Below are 12461 nucleotides of genomic sequence, written 5' to 3'. Positions count from 1 at the left end.
GGTGCGAAAGAAAAAGCGAGGAAGGAAATAGTATCAACTGATGGGCACGTCCTGGTTGTAGGATCGGCGATGCCGAAGAGGGAAGAAGCCGCGATGACGGCCGCCGCCGCCAACGATACCACACAGGCGGTGGAGAATTTCGCGAGGCTCTACACGGCACTGCGCCACGACGATGCTAGACCTATATGCAGTCACTGCGGTCGTAGCTACTCGTCGCCGAGCAACCTACGGCAGCACATGAAAAACGTCCACTCGAACTGGCCGCCGGACACAATGTGGCCGCAATGCAACGTATGCGGCAAGCGGTGCAAGACCAAACATTACCTGATCAATCACCAGCTGCAGGCACATGGCATTCATCAGAGACCTAGCATGAACAATCCCGGCGTCCAACAGCAGCAGCAGCAGCAGCAACAGCATCAATCGCCGTCCTCCTCCTCATTGCCATGAGTACGTTCGATGTCCGCCGGTCGTCTAGAAACGCGTCGAAATTCGATCGAATTTTCGCCGCTTGCTGAGAGACTTTAGTCGACGCGGTCGGAAACGCGGAGATTGCTACTCGCTCGATATGACTGTTGAAAGTCATGACGGGGATTCCCGTTGCCACCGCGGCTGCCGCCGTTGCGTCGGTTGCTTGTCCAAAATTTATTTAATCCGTTTGAGGCTTCGCTCGTGATGAAACATAAAGTTTTCTAGGTAATAGTGGTCGATAGAGAGCAGCGAGAAATATTTGAATACATTTCCAATACGCAGTCGTTTGTGTATTAATGAAAATTGATATATCTCTTTCAGAGACACACTGTAGCTTTTAACATGAGAAGCAATTATGCGGTGGTAGCTTTTGACAAAAATTATTTATTCTACAATTTCATTTATATATGATTGACAAGTTAAATTATGTTTTGTTGAAAGTAATAGAAATTTTTATTTTTATTTCTCTTATATAATTCGAATGAAAATTTACGATTTATTCAATATAACATTATAAATATAGTATGATATATTATTCATTAACGTCATGTGGGTAGATATGATTTATCTCTGTGATATGACTTTGAGACGTGATTCGATGTTGATAACATTGCAATCGTGACTGTATCTTTAAAATTTACTGGAAAATTGGACTTTAATAGAAAGTGCGTGACAAAAGAAAATAAAATTAATGCAAAGCATTTAAACTCTTCTGCATAAAATTATTTCCCACCGCGACTAATGAATTAACGTAATCGTCGTGCTGCGTGTTTTGCATGAATCTTATGAGCGACAAACAAAACGCATGTCCAAACGCAAAAATAATACTACACGAATACTGATTTTATGACACGAGGAAAAATAATAGATTTTGATATCGTGAGAATGCGCTCAAAACCATGCGTTAGTGTAATGAAATGTATACGAGACCAAATGAGTATACGAAAGTTGATCAAATGCATAATTTTAAATAATTACAAAATAATTACATGAACGCATAATTGAAACTAATCACGTGATAGAAAATTAAAAAATCTGGCATTACTCAATTTCTTGCGAATTTATCGACAAGCCTTGTTGATATATCGAACACCTCCGCTACCTTTCGCTGAAAATCCAGATACTCTTATTGTTAGTGTAAAAGATATTCAATCAGAAAAGTATCCTGATTTTCCCATTTAAAGAACATGATTAAATGACAATGTTAATTGTTCATATTTTCTTGCACGACACAGACTCCTTCCAATCATATTTAAAAAAACAACTATATATATCCTATAAGATATCTTGACGTGCGCGCGATATATTGTTTTTTTTATTTTGGTAGAATTTTATTTATATCAAGATCATTATAATCTGATTATCCTAGCTTTGTGTCAACATCTGCCATGTTTTCAATTATGTGATATATATCTATTTATTAATATAAATGTTTATTATTATAATGAAAGTATGAAAGATATAATATGTATATTTTAATGCAACTTTTATGTTGAATTATTGAAGACTATTTCATGTGAGATTATTTTAAATACATATAATAACAAGTAATTAAAAAACACATATAAATTTTAAATATTAAATAAAAATAATACGATTAATTGAGAAAAAAATTATTTTAATATTGATCACACAGAATTTATGTTAATTTTTCTGAAAACAAAATAATAGAGTAATTAGTTACGTTCAAAGAACATGTGTTTTAAGCTAATTGCACAGATAGTCTTCACCCGCGCCAATAACAATTAGCGATCGATTAATATCAAAGTAAGAGCGCGGTATAATTTCGCTGCGGGAAATATTCCTAGATGTTGAACATTGTTGGGTCGAGGTTGGGCGCGTAGCATTATCGTGTATAGCTCGGGGTGGGATTACGGTGGTGGTGGCTGGTGGTAATGTTGGTGTGGTGGTGGTTGCAGATCACGGGCTTGATGAGGCAGAGGGTGCGGCTTACCACCACCACCACAGCCATCACCAGCAACATCATCGGCATCGCCATCATCATCCACTATCCGTCCCTTCTCCTCACCACCGTCATCAGGCGCCACTGGAAGACGACACATCAATTAATCAATCTTCCACCACGGCGACCACGACGATCACGACTACCAGCAAATATCAGCGCGGCCAACCGGACTTCAGGCAACAGAGATTACTACGGGAGCATCATCGACAACATGGTTACAGATGTCCCCTTTGCTGCAGAACGTTCCAAGACATCAGCGCGATGAGGGCGCATCTGGATCATCATTATCCTAGAGATTCGCCTACCTGTCCCGTTACCTCCTGTGCCAAAACCTTCTCCCATCCTAACAGTGTTAGAAATCATATGCGACTGAAGCATCCTGTGCAGTGGGATCAGATTAAGACTTTGAGGTGGACTTATGTCTGATTAACAGGCGAAGGCTGCTATAAGTATAATTGTATGTCGTAATTTTAATTTTTTTTTTGGAGGTTTTTGCCAAAGAATTTTTGCTTTTCGTTTTTTAATGTAGCAAGCAACTGCGCGGCAATAATTATCAAATAGATTAAAATCGGACTTTACAGTTCAGAAAATTGTTGGAATTATTACGTGTATATCTTATTGGAATTATTTGTAAAAATAAATTAAATTAAAATTAAAATATTTAAATTTAATTAAAAATATTGCTTTAAAAATATTGTCCTTGATATCTAGTATTGCAAAAATTATTACTTATACGAATAGAGAATTAAATCAATAATTACGTGTGAGAAATATATTTAAATGAACACATACATTTAATAAATATCAATTGATAATCATTTTTTGTAAACAAGAATATTCACACTTGTGCTCGTTTACTTTTACTTTCAATAAAAACGTAATTGAAATTAACAACTAAAATAGTGCGTATTATTGCCGCGCAAAAACTATTTTGAATCATGAAAGTTGGAAGAGAGTCTGGTCGATATGTAGATAGATTGGATACTTTATAATACTATGTGCAGAGAGTATCGAGAGATGAGCGAAATGAGAAGTGATATGAGCGTTGATAAGAATATGCGGAATTGCGAATTAGCTAAAAGTAAATATAGTATAGTCTTTTCGCGTGATGGGAGATGCACAAAAAAGTGAAAATTATCTGAACTATCTTCAGTGCTTTATCTCAAAACTGTCACATACGCACCCACCGTAAAGTCTATCCCTGACGAAAAGCGCACACTGTACATACATATGCGAGAGATTATATCGACAAAGGAGAAAATCTATAAATATATAAAGAGCTATTATATATATATAGAGTATATATATGTACACATGACAGATACACAAGAGAGAGATATACATATAGAGTATATAGAATTGATTTTGTATAAAATATATGAAGAACAGTATTTCCTCTAGAATCCGAAGCGTAGATCAGACCGTAGGTTCAAGCGATACACATAAACACACAGCGACGTTCGGTGTCGAGTGTACGCAGACGCCGACATTGAGATATAATGATTAGATATTACGTATCTAAAAGAGAAAACAATGTTCCTCTAAGCTGAGTAAGCCAGCCTTATGTTAAATAACGTAGTATTAAGAATGTAGAAACGAGAGAGGACGCATGCCGAAGAACGGCAGCGACAATCGCGCCGAAATCGAGCGAGATCGATTGGCTCTAAAGATTCATTTGCTCCACCGACGAAAGATTAACGTGAACAAAAGTTTGATGTGAGAGGAGAGAGATGTATATGTTGGCGCGTTGTATTAGATCACAAAATCGCGTACACAGATTAATATGAACGGGTGAACCGCGAATGAACACGTCGATTAGAAGTAAGGTCGCTCGACAACACGCCTTATTTTTCTACAGTCTTACGTTTTATCAGTATTCCCTAAGTAAAAAGTTCCCGAGGAGACATTACGTTCGAGATCACCCGAGAAAAAGTAGATATAATATGCTCAGATGTAAATATAAATATTACATAATTAGATATGAAAAGATCTGATAACATATGTAATTTTATATGATTATACATATATATATCAATATCCAAAATTTAGCGCAATATGATCTTATATAATCATATTCGACTAAATCTGATTATAAATGAAAACAGATCTAACGAATATGATTATATGTATAAAGATAAGATTATATCACGCCAAATTTCGAATATTATTATATATCAGATCATATTGCGTTAAATTTCAGATTTAATTATACAGACATCATATTATACAGAGTGTCCGGTAAAAAACTGCTAAAAAACCTGTTAATAGCAGATTCTAGAGATCATTTGGAGTCGATTTTTCCTCAGCGAAAATATCGAAAGCCGTCATCATTTTTTATAAATTTCCAATTTGTATTATTATATATCTTTGTAATTAAGCTTTAAATTAAAATTCTATTACAGTAAACTCTATCTAAAATTAACTGAAGAATGTAGTTTTGGTAATTTTTCAACTTCAAAAAGTTTAGTTTGCGAAAAGTGCCTTTTTTTCAATCGCTTATAACTCCAAAATTATTGATGCCTCGATATTTTAGCTGAAGAAAAATCGTCTCCAAATGATCTCAAGAATCTGTTATTAACAGGTTTTTCACCAATTACCGGACACCCTGTATATGACCAGACCGCGCTAAATTTTGGATTTAATTATATATGATCATATATAATTACATAAATCTATTTTTTCTCGGGCATGTATACTAAAATGTGCCGCGAATTATTTGCGACGTATTCTAGAACACAAAGAAGTATATATATATATATATATGTGAATATATGTACGAGTTGTTAGTTGTGATCTCGAAAGGAAATGTCATTGAATACGAGGAATACTAGAGTGTGTGTACTCATATAATTATTATGCTAATTTTCAAAACAACGTAGAAACACATAAAAATGCGTTATACCGATATATACAGAACAGTCGGTGACTGTAAAGCAGATTTGTATCGCGATTTTTTTTTGTTACGAATTATTTATTATAAATTGTTATTATCATGACTGACAGCTCGTATGGTGAATAATGTATAGAGTATTATATGCACTATTTTAGTAGGTATTAGCTTATACATATATATACATATAAGACATATGAAATAAAGTCTATATATTATTTAAGTAATGCTTTGTATAATAAAAAATATTCACAGAAAAATCTAGAGTATTCTATTGTATCCTAAAATCACTTTTATACAATCTACGCACTAACGTTACCCCACTAACATTAATCTGACTAACGTTAATCAGACTATGATACCGTTGAATATCGCTAATATAGCTAATAAGTTTAATAAAGTTGATAAGGTTAATAGGACAAGTATAATCCATTTTATGTAAGTATCTTAGTAAAAATAAACCGTGGTCATAGTGTAATTCAGTATATTTTAATATTTAAAGATTACACTAAAAAATAAAATTTGCAATTAGGCTTTTTTATTTGTCAAAATAGTAAATTAAGTAAAATAGACTAAAGAGTCATACGCCGGATCTGCGTGCCAATACTTCGTATATTAATATAAATAAAATAAGTACGTATGTTTTGGTATATTGGTTTTGGTCAGCGTTAGTGTTACAATTAAATCACACGCAAATGGTTATTATTATAAACTTAAAGTTCCAAACGGTACAAACCTTACATATAATATGTAGTTATCAAACAAAGCAGTAACATCACGACGCCAAAGCAAAATAAAGTTATAGATTACATGATTATAATGGCAACATCTTTTAATACATGACACCAAAGTTTATTTTATTGTTTGCATTTACAACTATATTGTTTAGAATCTTTAAAGTTTATAATGTAAATTATTTGCGATTTAATTGTAACTGGATTGTAGCATCAAAGTAAGATAGGCTATGTGCCGAAACGTATATATTTATTTTATTAATATATGAGGTATTAGCAAAGATAATTATCGCCTCATACCACCGTATTTTCGCCTGTTCGCTTATATGTTATACTTCTGACGCCTACAATATAATTACTTTCAAATGTTTAAAATGTGAAAAATAGAAAAAGAACCTATTTGCAAATTTACTTTTTACTTCAACGTTTAAATATTAAAATGTTGTAAATTACACTGTGTACATCATTCATTAATTTTTATTTAATGTTACGTTACACTTTTTAAAATTATACATATTTCACATATTTATTTATTTTCAGTCAGTCGACGAGGCGTGGATCTAATGCGAGTACGTGCCACGGATCCTAGACCTTGTCCAAAATGTGGAAAGATGTATCGCTCAGCACATACGTTGCGCACTCATTTGGAAGATAAACACACAGTGTGTCCGGGTTATCGGTGCGTCCTATGCGGTACAGTAGCGAAATCTCGGAATTCTCTGCACTCACACATGTCGAGACAACATCGTGGCATCAGCACGAAGGATCTTCCAGTCTTGCAGATGCCTAGTCAATTCGATCCCGAGTTGGCGTCCCGATTGTTAGCGAAGGCTGGAGTTAAGGTGAGTCCGGCTGAACTTCGTGCTCGGGCTAGTCCGACAGCGCCGCGAAGAAGTGACATAAGACTGGAACTACCTCGCGGAGGAGCTCCATCTGAGGCTGGCAGCAGCATCTGTGGTGGCGATGATCCCGAAGATCTCACTCTACCTCTCGCCTTCAAACTCAACAGTCCGATAAAACCCAATTCTATCGCCAGCGTAATCACCAGGGTAAGCGGCAGCAGTAATGGTAGCAGCAATGGCAAGAATATATCAACGACGGCGGCGATCGCCGCCAAATCTCTCGATTCGATGCACGACAGTCGCGAGCCCAATATGGCGCCATTGCATTCGTCCGGTCATCATTCGGGTCATAATACCAGCGCGATTACTGGCTCGGCGCTTCTTAATACTTATCTACAACTTATTGCGGAAAACTCGGATCTATCGCCAATGGGAATAAGTTCTGCAGAGCACGCGATCCGTATGTCTCGAATAGCAAAAGAGCTTAGTTCCGCTAAAGGGCAAATGAGTGTCATAGAATCTTACAGCGGCCGCAGCATGGAAGATCCCTATCCTATGATAGGTAAAGATGAGGAACGATCTGGAATTATTCACGAAGATAGAGATGAGACAATGCATGATAGACATGCTGGGCTCGCGGATGAAGGAGTGATGTCGGGGGGTGAGGATGAGGAGGAGGAAGAGGACTATAGCGAAAACGAGGAACCGGTAGCACTCAAACCTGAATAGTTTCTCCTTATTCGTTACAATTATGGTATAACTCAGGGCAATATCGGGGATATCAGAAGTCGTTCGAGATGATTGTTCAGCCGCGGTAGCGTGAACTGGCTGATCTTCAGCGTGATCTCGTTGCAGAAGCGAAGGAAAGTAGAAAAGCGCAATGAAAGATCATTCATCGAATTCGATCGATGTTTTCTTTCTGTTTGTTATTATTGAGCAAAGAGAATCGTAAAAGTGTTATGCTTATATCGGATGCGTCTGCAGAATGAAAAAGAAAGCATCTCGATCATTTTGACGTCGATTTTATAGACGACGTATGAACGAGCTTGCTAATTGTATCCGATCACAAAAGCAAGCACACGTATGCATATGCATACTGATGCATATGCACATGTATGTGCAACGCATACACACAAACACACACACACACACACACACACACACACACACACACACACACACACACACACACACACACACACACACACACGCACGTACGCACGCACGCACACGCACACGCACACGCACACGAACACACACACACACACACGTATATCCCACAAATATTCCAACCATCTACCTCAACGCATATGATAGAACGATAGATGATAGAGCAGGCAAAGATGAATCTCATTAGAAAGAGAGGATATGAAGTAGGATCCGCATTAAACGACAATTAGAAGCAAGCTTTGATGCCGTGATTGTAAAATTAAGTATCGAAATTGACGACCTAGCAACTGATTTATTATTAATACCAAATTATGCTTCCAGAACATTTATCTAATTTTTGGTTTTGAATTGTTAAGGATCGAAGACGTCGATTGACATCTTTATTCTCATGCGGCATTTTTGTCAGACAAACTTGCATTTGTTTTAATTAATGTATGCATAATTTGATATTTTGAGAAAAGCTAAAAAAACTGGTCTTTTACAAAATTCAGCTCGTATGGTCCGCACACACACATACAATGTATTAATATTATTAATATATATTAATATTATTTTTAAAAAATTATTACGAATGGAAAGGAATTATTAATTATTCATATTAATATTCATATTACTATTAATATATTAATATTTAATATTATAATATATTAATATATTAATATATTCAAATATATTAATATATTAATATATTAATGTATTAGTATTAAGGAATTATTAATATTAATATGTAGATTGTGAATTTCAATTTATCTTAAAAAACGCAATAAAAGAAAGCGCAGTTTAAAAATCAGATTATAAACAGTTTTAATATACGTAGATGAATCAACTTGGAATTTATCAGATTTAGAATAGATAAGAAATTATAATAATTAGAAGAAGTAATTTTGCAAATTGAAAAAATCTATCTAAATTTACGACAAACACGATGCTGGATAAAATGAAACATTATCACAAAAAAATTAAATTAGAAAGAGGGTAAATAAGAACCAGTGCAGTAGGTAAAGAGCATGTTTCATTTAACTAAATTTCAATTAATCACAAAAAATAAAAACGTTTTGGATCATTTTTTGGACTATCGTCAGCTCAAATAGTCTCCAGCACTTTAGCCCACTTTTTTCGAACAATAATTTGAGTATTAAATGATACATCAAATAAAGTTTATTACTTACAAGTTGTTTCTGTTACACAACATTTAGGACTAGTTACTGATTATTAAAATATTCGGGTTACATTTTAAGTTGGATTTCCAACTACTGTAGGATCACATTTTTTATTTTTTGTTTTTAAAAAATAATAATAAACGACAAATCCCAAATCTTTTTTGTGCAGAATTAATTAAAAATTTATAAGCTTTAATTTAAACCATGATTGGTTACCTAGATCAATGCCTAAAATATACATTCTATCTACCATGCTGACTCTTATTCATTTTTTTTTTTTAATTTAATTTTTTTGTGATCACATTCTAAAGAATTTTTATTTTGTAATTTATTAAAAATAATATGACATATAATATTATTATTACATATGATGCTTCAAATTTCCTGTGACACCAATTGGTGGCAGATTTTTGAATTTATTTAACAACAGAAATCTAAACATCAAAATATGTCAAACTATAATAATTTAAATAGAAAAGTTCAAAATATTAATCAGATTGTTTCAAATTCTTGCAATTAATATGGTACATTGTATAATAATAAAAATGTTTTCTGAAACCTTTTCTTTTATTTTTGATCATTAATTTATAATTCTTCTATTAATTAATTGTTTGTTATATTCAGAATCCTACAAATAAATATTTGATATATATATAAATACCTGTTCCGGTTTGGCTTATTATCAGATATAATTTATTCAACTTGTTTCACTTAAATATGCCAGATCCAAATGTTCGTATTTTATAACTTAAATACATTCGACCTAATTTTGATCCGATAAAGAAACTTTAAACCTGTTTTGAATCCTGATATAAAATTTGATCTGATATAAAACTTATACGCCTGATTTAAATCTAACTAGATAAAACTTATTTCCTTTTTTGGCCATTAAATGGGAAAAGAGTACCAGGCACCGCATGAGCATTATTTCTGGAAAACCTTGATAAGACCACAGATCCGAATCTTTTTATTATCATAATAACTAATATAAGCTTAGCCTAATAAATGACTTGCATACTTTGTTATTAAAAAAATTGCTTTTTAATTTCATATTATTTATTCTTAATTATTTGAAAATAATTATCTGGCTAAATTTTTAATGTAACAATAGCAGCATAAAAATCTTGTACACTTGAATCTCTCAAGAATAAATCGCATACGAGACTCTGGTATATTCTCACTCCTTTAAGTTCAGGACTGTGGAAGTTATCGCTTCACACGACGGTTACTCACGAGACTTGCGTGAACATAATAGACACGGTAGTGTCTTACCCCAAGTCACGTGGAGCAATAAGTCATGTGTAACAGCGAAGCAAACCGTGTGTCTATATGTCCTTTCTACGCTGCCGAGTATTGCGCTCGCAACTCTGAGTATGGCTGACAATGAGTCGTTATCCCTATTTATCTTATCCAGACTTACAAGTGCAGGATGCAATATGCTCTTTAGAAGTGTACTTTTGAGGAATTTTAATGTACGATTTATCAAATGTCAGAACGCATTTTGCATCAAGCTATTCAAATTTTTTCTCTGAAGTATATCAGAAATATAATAATATATCTTACAAATGATAAAAGTATGACTTTAATTATAATAAATAAGAAAAAAATATGACTTTTTATTACAATAAGTGCATACAATAATAATTAAATAATAATATTATTTTTATTAAATTGTTACTTAATAATAAAAATAAATAATATATGATATATTTAAAATAAAAGAAAAAGATTACATATAATATTTTTGCACATGTAGAAAACAATCTGATTAGTCTTTTTTTTTTTTATTTTAAATATTTTTCATTTATAAACTATCATAATCTTAATATTTTGATAGTAAAATTTTTCTGTTCAAATAATTTCAAACATCTGTAAGTAATTGATGTGTCACACATGTAATATCTATCTTATTACATATACAAATATTGAACACATATACTGCTTAAACCTATGAACAGATTGAGTGAGTATCCAGCTAACATTTGTGACAATTTTTTTATAATGTTTGATATGGTACGCGTAATATTGTCTTATCGTACATATTAAAAGAAAAACTTATAATTTTAATGCAATCTTTATGGGCAATAATAATTTCTTAAAATATATATAATCAAGGCATTTAATATCGTACTTTCTTTGATGTTTTTATTAATTTTAATAAATTTATGTATTTCTCATTTTCAGTTTGAGATTGCACATTAATATATAATAAAAAATTGCAAGAATGAGCGATTAAAATAAAGAAAAGAGACGTAATATTCAATTAACCATTATACGGTTAACAATTAGGTAATTATTTCGTAATGATTTATATGGTTTAAATTAACTTTAGTTCGTCACATTTTATTCAAATTAATATTTTTAAGCTTTTAATATAGGAATTGGAAATGATAAAGTCTAAATAAGATATTTATAGTAATATCAGAGGTAAAAAAGAAAAAAGATTTTGGTTTAAACTAAACTTGTTATTACAAGAGAATTGCAAAAAATGGAGAAAAAAGAAATGTCAGGAAAAAGTATATTAATTTAGTCATTTTAATTTTAGCAATTTTTATAAATAACAGATCTAAATACGATAATAGTATAAAGTAATAAAAAAATGTTTAATTAGAAAAAAATATCAATTTTTTTATTTTACTATAACGTATAACAACATTTAATAAAAAAAAGATTAACAAAAATTACGCGCAATATTAGCACAATTTTACTGCTTAATTTATCTTATTAAACATTAAAAAATGTTCTCTTTTATTATAAAATGTCTTACATATTTCATTATACGTAATATTGCACCGGAGTGTGGCGAGCTAGGGTTAACTATTGTTGAATTTTATTGTATGGTACAAATTAATTCTTGTATGATATTTGGGATTTGTTTTTGCGGTATATAGCCTGTTATTGTTTATACGCAGTTGTCCTGTTGTCATTCGCGTGGCGCCTTGTGATTCGCACGGCGAAGCGAAACTCTCAGGCAGCGGCACGAATTGCTTCTTATGTCGTCGCGTTATTATTCAAAAAAGAAATATCGAAAAAATAATAGTGAAAGATATTAAGTGTACGCACAAAAGTATATACAATTGGGTGATACAATATGGAACATATATAAACGGCCAATTGCAAAAACTGCGCAATTTCCTGTGAATGCGCAGATACTTATAAACTTTTTTTTCCCTTATGTTTCCCTTAACTCAGAGCGATTTTGTTAGATGGAACGTTGTTGTATGCCTA

At 32.7% G+C, this 12461-nt stretch overlaps 1 protein-coding gene across 8 annotated transcripts in view; it reads left to right on the top strand.

The window, feature by feature from the left end:
- The window catches only part of LOC140666086 (protein abrupt), a 121934-nt gene that overhangs the window by 81771 nt on the left and 27702 nt on the right, over nt 1-12461 (top strand). For 7 of the 8 annotated variants that reach the window (XM_072892873.1, XM_072892863.1, XM_072892892.1 and 4 more), the window contains one exon: nt 6602-12461. This exon is cut by the window's right edge and continues 27702 nt beyond it. In XM_072892873.1, the coding sequence (XP_072748974.1) occupies nt 6602-7632 (1031 nt within the window). In that variant the 3' untranslated portion in view covers nt 7633-12461. Of the gene's footprint in view, nt 1-61; nt 451-2390; nt 2523-6601 lie in introns of those variants that run through there. The other variant, XM_072892937.1, reaches the window with a different exon arrangement.

The sequence above is a fragment of the Anoplolepis gracilipes genome, chromosome 1, assembly GCF_047496725.1.
Source record: "Anoplolepis gracilipes chromosome 1, ASM4749672v1, whole genome shotgun sequence".
In the NCBI taxonomy this organism is placed as follows: Eukaryota; Metazoa; Arthropoda; class Insecta; order Hymenoptera; family Formicidae; genus Anoplolepis; species Anoplolepis gracilipes.
The sequence above is the reverse complement of the archived record's forward strand: the minus strand, read 5'-3'. Positions and strand labels throughout refer to the sequence as shown.